This window comes from Anolis carolinensis, chromosome 1 (assembly GCF_035594765.1).
Source record: "Anolis carolinensis isolate JA03-04 chromosome 1, rAnoCar3.1.pri, whole genome shotgun sequence".
Taxonomy (NCBI): Eukaryota; Metazoa; Chordata; class Lepidosauria; order Squamata; family Dactyloidae; genus Anolis; species Anolis carolinensis.
The window spans coordinates 311,453,944-311,469,282 of record NC_085841.1 but is presented as its reverse complement, the minus strand read 5'-3'; the positions used below and the strand labels follow the sequence as shown (position 1 = coordinate 311,469,282).

Here is a 15,339-nt window from a genome sequence, read left to right as displayed (position 1 = left end):
ATTTAAAGTTTGGGCTGAACCCCAAAGTGGAACCACTACCTCACTGACACAAAACCACCAGCTACTACTATCTGATATTTCAAAGAAGGGCTGGGGAAACTCCATCCAGAAATTCTAGAGAACCATCATCAATTAGTATAGACTAGGGATTAATTTTTCACCATCACTGTTGGCGGAGGGAGGGAAGGATGGGGCCTAGGATTTTGTTATCATGTTTGGGGAGATTTAAAGACCCTGTCTTCAACTTTCCCACAAACTCCTGGAAGCCTATTGGAGTGAAAATAAGATATTTTTATTTTTACAATAAAAAATGTGACCTAGAGTCAGAAGTATAAAAGAGTGTTCTAGAGGCCTTGGGACACTTTAACAGACTTTGGAACTTCACTTTGTCCAGCACTGTTGTAGATAGTTCTGAGCAGAATGGACCAATGGCATAGTCAATTTAAGGAAAATTCCCATACTCCATTTTCATTTCAAGTATTTCCCATAAAACATTAAGAATTTTTCCTATGGCATGTTATGAAATAAGGACATCCCAATATATATGAAGCAATATAACAAAAATAATTGTAAATGCTACTGGTAGAAGGAGTGCTATATCCAATTTTTAAAATATATTTATCCATTAAAAACATTATTGCACCCTTTCAATGTATTTGCATTACTTGGAGTAGCTTACTAAAAAGACTGAAGGTTTGATGCAATCAAAATCTATACATGCAGATGTTGAATGCCAGTGTGAGGGTTAAATTGAGACACTTCCAGCTTTCCGTCTCAATCTCCCCTCCGTCAGCAATCTAGATGCACGAACAAACATCCACTCATAGCAGTCTGCCGAGACCAGCGACTCAGAGCTTTTATTGAAGTAATTTACAGCTATGTACATAAGCGCAGTGGAGCAGCTAACACACATGTCCGGCAGGATTGATGGCGACCAGGGAAGAAGCTTATCAGTAAACTTGTTACTGTCCACATTCCTTTCCAGTGACTGATATCCGGCTTGTAGGAAGCTCCACAAAGTCACTCTAGCAGTAAATCTAAATCTATGTGTTTAACCATTCCTCTACTGGAATGCTTAATGAAGTACTACACACACTTGCTTTAACAATAAGTAAACATTTCACACTATACAAAACCATTATTCTGACATTGAATAGACAAAATTTAGTTGAATGAAATATTTCCAAATATCTCCAGGTGTAGGAAGAATAGTAAAATCTCCATCCAGAACTGTAGTTCCAAGTGTGGTTCCTACAAAAAATAAATATGATACTGGCAATTTTGTTTTTATCTCCTGCCTAATATTTCCCATCATAGAATTCACTTTTCGGCATAATCTACAGGTATGAGATTCTATTGGAAGATATTGTGTTGGAAAATAAATAGGGTCTGTCCTGTTTAGGACTTGGATGTAAACACCAATGAATACCCAGGTGCTGTAGTCTATATATCAGGGGAAAGTACTGGGAAAATCACCTTTGAATATTCCTGGACTAAGAAAACATAATGAAATCCATGGAGTTTCCAGAAATTGACAGGTGAAATAAAGAGGCACATGCTAGTACATACACATATTTTATGCATGGTACATACCACTTAGCCTTTGCTTTGGGATCTTAGCCTTTCTTGGGATCTCAGTGAAATGAACCCCAAAACCCACAGTAAAAATATAATAGCAACATGATATCAAGACCATTAAAATGATGCTGAGTATATTAATTTTGATCCCCCGATTTAAAATGTCACCTTGCATAAAGCAGATCCTTGATTCTGGGAGTTTCTTCATTAGGTGTCCCATGAAAAACTCACTTCCAAAATCTTCAGCACGAACAAAAGCTCCATATTTTGGAAATCCCACCTCATAGGGTGTAAACTCCACCCATTCTACAAGGAAATGCAAACATTGACACATATAACACCACAATTTCAACATTCGAAGAGAGACAAGAGAGTGGATGATTGTTTGCTGTTGTTGTTATTGTTACTATTCCTTTTTAAAAGAAAAACATTCATCATATTCATTGTTTCCATTCTGAACCTAATTAATACATAATTATTTTTCTGTATAGACGCTGCAGTTTAGAATGGAAACAACAGTAACAATAACAACAACAAACAACAGGGGCAAAAAATATGGCAAATGAGAAAAAATCCATGTTACAGCAGATTGGAGAACACCTTATTCCTCAGACTACTTGTGAACATAATTATTTTTCTGTATAGATGCTGCAGTTTAAGGGGATGTATTAGCCAGGCTTGTTCATAATTCAGAAGTTTTCTGGCTAATGCATCCCCTTAAAGATATCACATTGTTGTAGGATGTGGGAAACTTGGCGCCACATGCCCTGCATTGCCCGGCTCCAGCTCAGTACGATCACATGGGGAGAAGCATGGAACTCCCCCCTATGGATTCCAGTGGCGACACGGGAAGCCTCCCATGTTGCTGTGGCAACGGCATGTGCCGGCTTCACCCTCCTTCATCCACAGAGCCGCACCAGAGTTGTTTGATGGGAGCTGGTGGGATCCATGGGTGACCTGGGCTAAACTGGCGCATGCTACCGATTTTAACCCTATGTAAAGAGATCATGTAACATGTCAGTGTTAAACATGAATATGACCTCTCTCCCCCCTGTGTGCATAGCATAGTCCTCTTCATCTGCAAGTAACTACTTGCTGAATGTAATTAGTCCAATTGGAAATAATTTGGTAAATTCAAAGGATTTACCAAAATGCAGAATTCTTCATGCTCAAGATGAAGAGGACCAAATGTTTAAAGTATGTGTGGAGTTGGGATGATTGATTTCTTCATCCTTATGGATTTTCCCATTCTTCTGGATACCATGGATTGCCAAAAATACAAATAAATAGGTCCAAAGGTAAATTAAACCTGAACTCATAATAGAAACCAAAATTACTAAACTGAGGCTGTTGTACTTTGGACACATCATAAGAGAACAAGACTCATTAGAAAAGACAACGTCAGGAAAGTGAAAGTCAGTAGGAAAATATAAAGACCATATCGTAGATGGATTAATTCTACTAAAGAAGCCACAGCCCTGATCTTAGAAGAGTTAAGAAGAATAGTTGAAGACTAGGACTCATGGAAGTCTCTCATTTATACGATTGTCATAAACCAAACCTAACTGGATGGTAAATAAAAACATGTAAGTAAAGGTGAAGTGAAAGAGCAGAACTGAATACCAGTGAATATGTCGATCTTGTTTTTGAGTTAAATTGGAGAGAGCTTTTGAGTATAAGGGAATGTATTTCCTTTCTTTTTGTACTGAGATGTTTTGTGTGTGTGTAATCTGACATATCATGACACTATAAATATGAAAAAATGGAAAGATATTACCTCTAAAATCTTTTGTGGTGACATTATCCTTAACGCTGAGAGCCACATAGATTGGCAGGGGATTCTGACCTCTTTTTACTGCCTGTTGTTGTTCTGAGAGTATGTGGTTGTTGTTCTGGAGGGAAAAATACATCTGATTAACTGTAAGGAATTTGGAAATATACACAAGAAAAAAAAATATTAATATGGGATAAAATTGGACCAGGCAGTTTTAATTGAACTGATCCTCTGGTACTCATTGCCATCCAAGGAAATCACATCCAAGGGACAAAGTGCTTGTTGCACTGGGCATTTTTAAGAGTGCATCAACACTGTTGAATTCATGCAGTTTGAAACCACTTTAACTGCACTGGCTCAGTGAAATGGAACATAGAAGTTGTAGTTTTATAAGCTCTTTAGCTGTCTCTGCCAAAGAGTGCTAGTGCCTCAGCAAACTACAAATCCCAGGATTCTGTTGCAGTTAAAGTGGTGTCAAACTGCATTCATTCCACAGTGCAGATCTACCCATAATGGATAGGCATGCACTTGCATAATTTAACCTTTTATCACTGTGTCTTTGACCACAGTGGAGGTTGACATTCTTTGTCTCCCTCCATGGTGACCAAATTACATCATGGACCTATAGTGGAGTTGCTGAAGCTCCACATAACTGCCATGGCCTGTAGACAGATGCAAAATGATTATATCAGCTGCTAAGACCACTGGAAAACTACAGCAGATCCTATAGCATGATGCTATTGCTATGTATCTGGCTACATGGAAATAGCCAGGTGTTTCTGTAATCCCTCCCATTCTTCACCAGGCACAGAAAAATGGAAAAGGGAGATCCATAGCTCTATAGTGGATTCAGATGGTGCCAAATGCCTCAATATAACACAGTTTCACAAACAGAACTACTACACTACGTTGAGTCTTCCAAAATTGCTGCCTAGAACAAAAAACAAATCAGAAAGTGGGAGATTATCATAGAATCATAGAATCATAGAATAGTAGAGTTGGAAGAGACCTCATGGGCCATCCAGTCCAACCCCCCGCTAAGAAGCAGGAAATCGCATTCAAAGCACCCCCGACAGATGGCCATCCAGGATGCCTTTGCTTAAAAGCCTCCAAAGAAGGAGCCTCCACCACAATCCGGGGGAGAGAGTTCCACTGCCGAACAGCCCTCACAGTGAGGAAGTTCTTCCTGATGTTCAGGTGGAATCTCCTTTCTTGTAGTTTGAAGCCATTGTTCTGTGTCCTAGTCTGCAGGGCAGCAGAAAACAAGCTTGCTCCCTCCTCCGTATGACTTCCCTTCACGTATTTGTACATGGCTATCATGTCTCCTCTCAGCCTTCTCTTCTGCAGGCTAAACATGCCCAGCTCTTTAAGCCGCTCCTCATAGGGCTTGTTCTCCAGACCTTTGATCATTTTAGTCGCCCTCCTCTGGATGCTTTCCAGCTTGTCAACATCTCCCTTCAACTGCGGTGCCCAAAATTGGACACAGTATTCCAGGTGTGGTCTGACCAAGGCAGAATAGAGGGGTAGCATGACTTCCCTGGATCTAGACACTATTCCCCTATTGATGCAGACCAGAATCCCATTGGCTTTTTAAGCATTGCTAGCCAAGATTATCTGGGAAAATTGCCCTTCTGAAGTTAACATGAGAATAAACTACTGCTATTTTGAAAAACATATATATGAATTATATAGTGATATAGGAACCAAAGAGAAAATGCACGATTTAAAGCATTCTGCTTTTATTCCTGAGGGCCAAACTTGGCATTCATGAGCAAACACCAGAGACTCTTTCACACTGCACAATTATACAGTCAGCCCCCATATCCATGGGTTGTTTATCCATGGATTCAACAACCAACGGTTTGAAAATATTCTACAACAGCAATAATAGAACTCAAAAAGTTTACCTTAATTTTGCTATTTTATCTAAAGGACATCCACAGATGTTGGTATCCACCGGGGATCCTAGAACCAACCCCAGTGGATATCAAAAGGTTGTTGTAATTCAATGACTCAAATCAAACTGCCATGTCAGTATCCTGGGGATTGTAGTTTTGTGAGGCACAATTCTTAGCATATTTCCTAAACTGGAAATCCTCAGGTTTCCATACAATGCTTTCCATGAAAGTCACAAGTGGAATCATAATACTATAATTGTCTCGCGTGAAGGGCATCAACATGCTAAAAAGCAATACAGGCTGGAAAGACTTGGAAGGAAAAGTAGATAATATTACCCCATCATTCAGCATAGCTTCAATCATGAGTCCCCAAAGATCAATAAAGGACGTCTTATACCCTGCTACGTTCCTTTGACATAGCTCTTTGTAGTAGGACTTCATGCTAGTCAGTGAAAAGGCACTCATTTTGGATTTGGCCGCTTGCTTCCGAGCATTCTTGATTATCTCTCCAAGATCTTTAGATGACCAATCAGCATCTTCATACAAATCTGTCATGGTCCTGGATGAAGCAGGGAAAGACATCACAAAAGAGATGATCAAAAGAGAACAGCCTGATTTTTTAAGTCTAAGGATTCACTGATATATTTAATATATGCATGGCCTTTGTTGAATTTGAGTCTGGGTACCATTATTGATCCTAGTTGGTTGAAAGTTCTATGGATTCAGATAATTTGGTGACCCTTTGGCTCATATAAGTATATGGGGAAATCGCCTTTATATTCATAGTACCCATATTAATATTTTGATACATACTCAGTCCCCGATAAAAGCCCAGAGTGGCTAACAATCTACCTAAAACACATAGTTGAAATCACAATTTAAAAGTATCTAAACCAGAGATAACAAATGTCTTTGAAAAGACAAAAAAGCAATATAATTGAGAACCATAAAAGACAACCATTTTCTTATTCCCTGAAAGGCCTTAGTATTTTATTGCATGGGAAACCAGACTTCTAGTAGAATCATAGGGCCCATCCAGACAGGGTTCAAAACACGTGAGTTTGCTTTGTCTCAAATTAAAATGATGTCTCGGGTAAAATCAAATTAATTTGGGACAAAGCAAGAAAACCCTGCTTTGTCCTGAATTGATTTTACACCCGGAAAAAAACGGGCTTCTTAAACCTGATTTGGCATGGATTAAAGGTTTGGGTGGAACCGGCTATAGAGTTGTAAGAGATTGTAAGGGCTACTGAGAAGGGATTCCATTACTATATCCCATTGTTTATATGAAATTTCCAGTTTGAAATAAAATATAGGAAATGCTAACTTTCAAGACACCACAGTAGGGCTGCTGAGCTCAAAAATGGGACAGGTCATTTGTGTCTTAAGTAGTTGACAGGTTCCAGTTCAATAGGGCACAGTGTAAAGTTCTGCCAGGACAAACAACAACTTTACTCTCCAAATCATTCTGTGCTGCTTGTGAACTCTTCAACATGACCTTCATTCAACACTAAGGGCTGAGCGAAGGGTAAGGAATCTGTGTAGAAAAGGGCCTGAACAAGCCACAACAAAGAAAACCCAGTCCCTTACCATGTTGTACCCGATGACCCAGTGATGTATGAAACACAGTCTAAAAGTTTCATTCTTTGGAGACCCCAAAGTGTGCCGTACATAGCTGCCAAGGCTCTCATTCCAGTCCCCGTAGTTGTTACAGCGACCACAGGGACCTGTTTATCAGAGAAATATTTTCATGAATATATGCTGAGAAATTATCCCTAAGAGTCTACAGAAAAACCAGTTGGAAATCAGTTGTGCATCCATGGGAGCCCAAACAGCTGATTAAAAAAAACTGGCAGTCCCCACAGAGGGTAAAGAGGGAAATCCCAAACTTTACATGACTGCAGAGCCAAACAGTCATTGGAAAATCCACTTGTTTTATCCAGAATCCTGATAAAAGAGGACCTTTTTGAATCGGGTTGTCCCTCCATTGCTGCAATTGAGCACGCATTTAGCACAAATGTCATCTGGCTGCTACCCCTTTTAACACGCTCCCTCCTGAACTTTAGGTGCTGTGTGGAAGCGCCCAGAGTTAACTACATGCAAACTAGCAATGCTTTTTGAACTCAGTTTGTAGCCATTGAAGTAAGCTGAGGAAAAAGAGAGTACGAGGTGGAGAAAAAACTAAGATATTTTAAAAGCAGCTGAGATACTGGGATGGCAGAGAATTAATTAGAACTGTTCCTGACAAATTGGGATAATAGGAGGGTACATAATGATTGTGGCTTTAATATCATTTATTCATTGTACAATTTTTGTTTTCATATTTATAATTATAAGATGCTCTGGGAAGATACCCAACCTGACAAGTGAACATCTCAAAAATAAAAGAATTTTTTCATCAAATTGCAGGTGCAAGAATGATATTAAAGTACTTATTTCTGTCATGGGTCAGTTGCAGAACACCCAAACCGATACTAGAAACAGCTGCCTTATGCTTATGTTCCTCTTACTTCATGATCTTGCAGGTTTCGTCCTAAGTGAAGAATATTTTTCAGTGTACTAGCAACCACTTTCTTCCTTTTCTTGAGGAAACTATTTTCATCTGAGCACAGACTATATCCCAAACGCACATCAATTTCTTTTGGCCTTCGAAATAATATTCCTTGAGTCCTAAAACCAGAAAGAAAGTACAGTAAACAGTAATTTATATTTGTAGACTGCCATCTAGCTAACAACCATCTCAATTATAATACCAACAGGGTACATGTGCATGCAGATTAGAGAATAGGAAATTAAATCAATCATAGTTTATGAATCTATCTGAAAAAAGTATTCATGATTAAAATTAGTTAATTACACTCTGTATTCTTATTGAAAAACAGATGGAAGAACCAATTTTATCAATGGATGATTGGCTCCAAAGTGCCTAAAATACTTAATGATGCTAAATTTATAACGACAGTGTAATTCTGAAGTTATCTATACATACACCTCATTGAATTCCATTGGATTTGATATCAGGGAATTACATACAAGTTTATGACGCCAGAACAATTGGAAGAACAGACAATCTATATTTATAGATAAATGGAAATGTCTTTGGTTATACAGTAGAGTCTCACTTATCCAACATAAACGGGCCGGCAGAATGTTGGATAAGTGAATTTGTTGGATAATAAGGAGGCATTAAGGAAAAGCCTATTCAACATCAAATTAGGTTATGATTTTACAAATGAAGCACCAAAACATCATGTTAGACAACAAATTTGGCAGAAAAAGTACTTCAATACGCAGTAATGCTATGTAGTAATTACTGTATTTATGAATTTAGCACCAAAATATCACGATATATTGAAAACATTGACTACAAAAATGTGTTGGATAATCCAGAACGTTGGATAAGTGAGTGTTGGATAAGTGAGACTCTACTGTACTGAAACAGAACTGCATTATAACAAACAATTTTCTAGCTGTAATCTCCTTTCTGGTGGGATACTACCATGAAAATAAAATACACAAGTCACAAATAAAATAATATAACCACTGCTTAGTCTGCTGAGGTGTGTTTAATATTTCCAAAAGTAAATATAAGATGACCTAATTCTGTTCTTTCTTAACATGGAAAAAAAGAATGATTTAATGACAAAGCTTCCATCTTTTCAAATTAAAAGATCACCATTTTGTATGCTTCATTCAGGAAAATTCATGTTTGCAATTATGTTTACACTCACTAGGAGCCGCAATCAATTGTGACAAGTAGGTACAGTAGTCTCACTTATCCGAGCTTCACTTATCCAAGGTTCTGTATTATCCAAGGCAGTCTGCCTTTTAGTAGTCATTGTTTTTGTAGTAAATGTTGCAATGTTATGGTGCTAAATTCGTAAATACAGTAATTACTACATAACATTACTGTGTATTGACCTACTTTTTCTGTCAATTTCTTGTAAAAGATGTTGTTTTGGTGCTTAATTTGTAAAATCATAATGTAATTTTATGTTTAATCAGCTTTTTTCTTAATCCCTCCTTGTTATCCAAGATTTTCACTTATCCAATGTTCTGCTGGCCCGTTTATCTTGGATAAGTGAGAGTCTACTGTATAACCATGTTTTACCATATTCACATTCAGAATTTTATGTAATTTTGAAGAAGAACCAGGGCTAGGAGAAACAACAATAAGGGTTTGTGAAAATGTACCAGAAAAAAAGAAAAAATTATCTTACCAATCTTTCGATTTCACATTCATATCAAAGGTTTTGTTCTGAAAAATAAATATCAAAATTATTTCATCTAGCATTGCCATGGAACAATAATAGTTTTCCATTCCAGATGGCATGTCACATGTTGCTGTCAGTGCTGAAGAACATGGTGCCGTTTCTTCCTATTCCATGTACCATCAGCATCTCAGGCAAATTTGCTAAGGACAAAGTTGCTTCTCCCAAATTGTAGAAATCTCTGCTATGGGAGGAAAGTTTAATCCCTTCTTTCCAATCTTTTCATTGTCAAGCAGATACTTTTTCTGTTCACTGAGACCTTTGAACATTAACCATCTGATTCAAAAAGTCTTTTCATCATAGTATGTTGTAACTATTTTACAGATTCAAAAGCATATATAAGTGTTTAAAGAAAAGAACGGGAGAAGTAGAATCTAAAAGGAGGCAAGTAAAAATACTTAGAGAAAATACATAGAAATAGAAATCTGTAATCATATATACATATTGTATAATCATAACTCCTTTTTAAAAAAAATTCTAAGACACCCAGAGCAATAAAATACTTGGATTGACAACTAGAGCTATGGTGGAGAAAGACTTAGGTGGATCCAATCAAGTGAAGTGTTAAAGCCTACTTTAGGATCTACTTTGCAGCAGTGGGGACAGGAGAGAAATAATCGTTTACTATCTCTCTTACATCAGTTCAGTCTCATCCAGCACAACTTTTCTGTGTTGTGAAAAAGCAACTATTTCCTAGATCTCACTTTGCTGAGAAAGAGTCCTCAGAAAAACTAGGCTGCTACAGTGGCCAGGAGTGCCTTTAGCCAGCTTCGGCTGGTGGCAATAGAAAATACTTCAAATAAATAAAACTCCCCAGCAAGTAATAAGTAAAGTGATAAGCATGAACTGAGTTGAGACAGTAACATGTAGAAGAAATGCATTGATACATGGAACTAATTTCTTAAAGCACCACATTTATTAGAAATACTAGTGTGCTTCAATTATTGATTGAATATAAACGAAAAAGTAAGTTAAACAAGATGTTAAACAGACTACATATTCCCTATGATTAAACCATTTTAAAATAGAATTTCCTCAGCAACAAATGACTCAGTAATCAGACATGTAAATTAAACAATATTTACCATCCAATGACAAATCATAAAACAATCCACACTTAATGTAAGATATGTAGATGAGGAAAATCATATGCTAATTCAAACAGTAACCTTCCTGCATTTGAGTGACCCTGCAAAAACCATGCTAAGCATGTCATTTGGTTTTATGCAATGTGGGCCATACTTGTTGGAAATTGTTGCTAGAAGTAAATGACAAGATGGCAAATGGTTGCTTCTCTACTATAAATAGTATTCTCTATTATAAATAGTATAAAGGGAGAGCAATGAGTCACTGACCAGGAGGTCATAAGTTTGAGGCCCGCTCGGAGCTATGTTTGTTTGTCTTTGTCCTGTGTTTAAAAGGCATTGAATGTTTGCCTAATATGTGTAATGTGATCCGCCCTGAGTCCCCTTCGGGGTGAGAAGGGCGGAATAGAAATGATGTAAATAAATAAATAAATAAATAAATAAATAAATAGCACAAGTATAGTCTGCATGATCTCATGAATGAAAAGCATGTGTTTGTGCAAGGAGATTCCCACCACCACCACCGCCAAAGAAGACAACAGCTGGTTCTCACCGGTGGTATTGTCACTTTCTTTTCTATAGGAAGTGAGGCCAAGTGAAGTGTTGCTTTCTCATTCCCCTCGGGCCCCTGAGAATAAAATGAAGTTAACACTAGGTAAAAGTCTTATAAAGAAATCCATGTTCCTATATCATGTTTCAGACGAATAACAAGATACACACAGATCTAACTGCAGCTGCCCTGTGATAAACTACCAAGGATTAGAGTTTTGATCAAATGTTGAAGAGGAAAAGTAAGAAAAAAAGGAATTATGATTACTCTGGTCCTAATGGAGGCTGGCCTAGAAATTGTTCAAAGCTTTTGGAAATTTTTACTTTTCAAAAACCTTCTTGTGAGACTTGGCTACATGGACATTAAAACCAGGACTCACCCTGAATTGGCTCCTGGCCATCCACACAACATTTCTCCACTTCTGGTAAATATTATGGATTAAAACAGATTAAACCAGTTCACTTGAAATACTGGAATACCCCTATGATTTCAGGGTAGTGTAGGCATCAAGATTGGGTACAATTTAGTCCAGTCCACTGTCCAGACATGGCATCACTATTATCCCCTTTCCCTGCACTTTTGAGCATGGGGAAAATGGGAGGGATTGTGCACATGTTGCCATTCCTAATTCAGCACAGAACTCCGTGTGAGCTCATGGCCATTATGCATGCCCTTTGCTGACATCAGCATGACCAGAAAGAAGGCCGAACGATTCATCTCCATTTTCATAGTTATGGTGACCAGGAGCTTTGCACCTGGCTAGGAACAACAATTGTAACACACAGAGTGCGATGATGATCCAGCAGGGTTTATTGTTCTGATTCTGGCAGGACCAAATTTATTCCACTGGCACTGCCGGTATGGGAGAGTGCATGTGACCACCTCCAGAACCAACATGGAGCATTTCTGCTCTGGACTGGTTCCAGTTTTAATATCCAGTGAAAACACAGCCCAGGATCTAGTTTCTATGTCACTCCAGGCTGACCTTTTGTTCTTTCAACCTGTTTAATCTGGGGCATTACCAAGTTCTGGTTGGTTCTGTGTGTGTTCCCTAGTTTCCTGAGTTCTACATTATATGCTCTGTGCAAATTCATATAGTATTGTTTAATGCAATTAAACTTAATTATATGACAATGTAAATGGGGCCATATTCTCTCTACAGTGGGGATGGTAAAAATGGTATTCAAGAGTTGGGTACAGGCCTATCCTGCTGTGTCTTCCCAACCCCTCCAACTCTTTTTTTAAGGCAAAACAATGAAAGTAAGTTAATTTTTCTTAGAAGCTTCTAGAATCCAAATTCACTTTTAAAATCAAATGCACATTTGTGTAACTTCAAATATAATTGGGTTATTTTCAAAAACAGAAGGAGCCATCTTGCCCATTCCATCCCCCACTTTCATCTTGTAACCTTTTTTTTTTGATGGCCTGTGTGGTGCCAAAGGGCAAAAAAAAAAATCTATAAATGGCCCTAGACCAACCAAAGGTGCCTTTCTCTGTTTTAACAGAATAAACAACATACCGGGCAGAGCACTCTCCTTCTCAGTTCAATATCCAGCTCTGATTGGTTGTATTTAACATAATAGAATTTAGCAGGAGAAGCAGAGCAAAACCAGGAACTCAGTGTGAGATTCTTAGCTTTTTCATAGGACCCATCTACAGAAAGGGTGAATTTACTTTCTGAACAAAGACAAAAAAGGAAAAAGAGATCAATATACCAATAAATCATAGAAACACTGGATGAAATGCACTTTTAAAAATATTGTCTATCAATGGTTACATGCACTATGAAAAAAATAATTCTTTATATTCATTTGGAGTCCTATTTTATTTTATTTTACTTTATTATATTTGCAAAGATTCCATTTTAGGTGTTGCTTCATTGAGAGAAGGGGGAATCTGTGAGAACTAATCATGAGAATGGATTTTCCTAGCCACATTTCAGACTAGGAGTAGAAAGAATGCATTGCTATTTGTTCCCTTAATTTATGACATCCATAATTGTTCATAAGAAAAATAAATAAGCAAGAATGTGAAATTTTCTCCTGGTATTTGAATGGTCAGAAATGTTATATTCTTTAAGGTGTAACTAATTTTTGGATATGACTTCATTAAATGGTGCTGGAGGAGGTATATCACAAGATTTAAAAAATGTTTTGCACAAAATTCAATGTCTTTTGTGCCAAAAATTAATGGTGTTTTATAAACAAATCAAACTTTTCTTGTGAACTATTAGATGATGATGATGATGATGATGATGATGATGATGATGATGATGATGATGATGATGATGACGACGACGACGATTTTGGAAAAAGTCCCAAAATGTGGGACCATTGCTGTTGTTGGCATTTTCTTGGACAGTTTCTTGAGACACACTTTCTTATTGAGGATGAGAAAATATGAATATTATGTGCATCCATCACATAGAAAGTCAGAAATGAACTGGTGCCCATTGTAGAAAATGGGGTGAAAAGATCACAGACGAAGCTAAGGCCTTGTCTACACTGCTATATAATGCAATTTCATAATGACAGTTCTATTGAGTTTAAACTGCATTATAAAACTTCATTTTATAGCTTAGAATGAAGAAAATTCTCTTGTGAATCTGAAGCTGGAATGGAACATAAATAAATGTTCTTATGTTGTTAGTATTAATAGCTATGATTGATGCTATTACTTCATAGGCTATTTGATGTTTTTTATATCATTGCACAGTAGCTTGTAGCATTTTTTGGGAGAAAAACTAAGTAAACATTTAAATAACAATTGTATGTTTTCTTCAGAAACAGTAAAGCTTTCTTTCAGCTTTCTTTCATGCAAGGAAGTGCTAAACAGATTGGAGTTTATATATTTACTTAACTAATTAATTAATATATTTATACCCTATCTTTTATCATGGAACTTCAAGACAGATGCAAATAAACCCATAAACAAGTTTTAGAAATTCCATATAGCTTAAATAAGATTAAAATATTTTAAAGATGACAATAAGTTAAAATATTTTAACAGATTACAGAAAATCTTTCTATTGTTGATGTGTGCTGGAAAGTTGATTCCAATTTATGGCAGCCCTGAGGTGAACCTTTCACGATAATTTCCTGGCAAGATTCCTTCACGGTAGTTTTCCATGGCCTTCCTCTGAAGACAAATGGGACTTGCCCAGGGTTCTTAGTGGGTTTCCGTGGCAGACCTAGTCTCTAGAATTGTAGCCCAACACTCAAACCACTACATCACGCTGCCTGTACATATACATTTAAAGTGAATTAAGCACTAAGGGCATTAATAAAAAAAAATCTGTGTCTTGACTTAGCATGAGAAAGAAACCCATATTGGTACTAATCGCATTTCCAAGAAAGCGTGTTTTGGGGGTATAATCTGAGAAGGCCTTCTCCCATGTTCTCACTCATTCTTTTGGCTTTGGGAAGGTCCATATAGGATTCACTTAGATGTTTCCCTATCGCAATATCCACCAACTCCAACCAGTAAAGCTCAAGAGATGATTGTATATCAGATCCATAAACACTGAGCAGGGGAGTGGACTATAGAGAAGCAGACAACGACCAAGGCTGTCAACAGCTTTTACTTACCATTCAAATAAAAAGCATTACTGAAGAAACCTACCTGATTTCACTCGTCCCTTATCCACTTGAACTTCCAAGCAGGCAACTTCACGAGACTGTAAAGTTAAAACAAATCACAATAAATGATAGACTATGGGATAAAAGTATGATACATATTTTTATACCTCAATCAGGTTTTGTGTCTATTTCAGGCTCTTTTGAGATGAAAAAAGCACAAAAGAAATAGATCTGAGTGCACAAAGTCTTAACCCTTACTTTAGCCTTTTTCAGTCTTTTCATTCTGGAGAAATCCTTGAAACAATGTGAAGGTCCTGGGAAATTTCTGAATAAAAAATATTCTATCCACAACTAAAAATAAATGTTGATTCTTTCCAACGATGTTGTCTTATAGAACCCCAGCCAATCTTGTGGGAACCCTAGAATTCCAGGGAGCCTTGACTAAAAAACCCTGCCCTATAATGATTTCCTGAGCTAGAAATCAGACCTGGAAGAAACAATGCAATAATAAAAGAGGTTGCCTTTAAATTTGTTAAGGGACAATTATTCTTTCTACACTATTGAGTAACCTCACATTAGCGTTAACCTAGGCTGTGTTTCAGAGT

At 37.3% G+C, this 15,339-nt stretch overlaps 1 protein-coding gene across 1 annotated transcript in view; it reads right to left on the bottom strand.

The window, feature by feature from the left end:
• The window catches only part of LOC100560813 (cytosolic phospholipase A2 epsilon), a 46,465-nt gene that overhangs the window by 9,029 nt on the left and 22,097 nt on the right, over window positions 1–15,339 (bottom strand). Inside the window, exons 7-15 of the mRNA XM_016992047.2 lie at window positions 14,778–14,832; window positions 12,676–12,833; window positions 11,160–11,234; window positions 9,471–9,508; window positions 7,761–7,920; window positions 6,841–6,977; window positions 5,587–5,809; window positions 3,356–3,470; window positions 1,747–1,884 (exon numbers count right to left, since the gene is read on the bottom strand). Coding sequence (XP_016847536.2) covers window positions 1,747–1,884; window positions 3,356–3,470; window positions 5,587–5,809; window positions 6,841–6,977; window positions 7,761–7,920; window positions 9,471–9,508; window positions 11,160–11,234; window positions 12,676–12,833; window positions 14,778–14,832 — 1,099 coding nt within the window. The remainder of the gene's footprint in view (window positions 1–1,746; window positions 1,885–3,355; window positions 3,471–5,586; window positions 5,810–6,840; window positions 6,978–7,760; window positions 7,921–9,470; window positions 9,509–11,159; window positions 11,235–12,675; window positions 12,834–14,777; window positions 14,833–15,339) is intronic.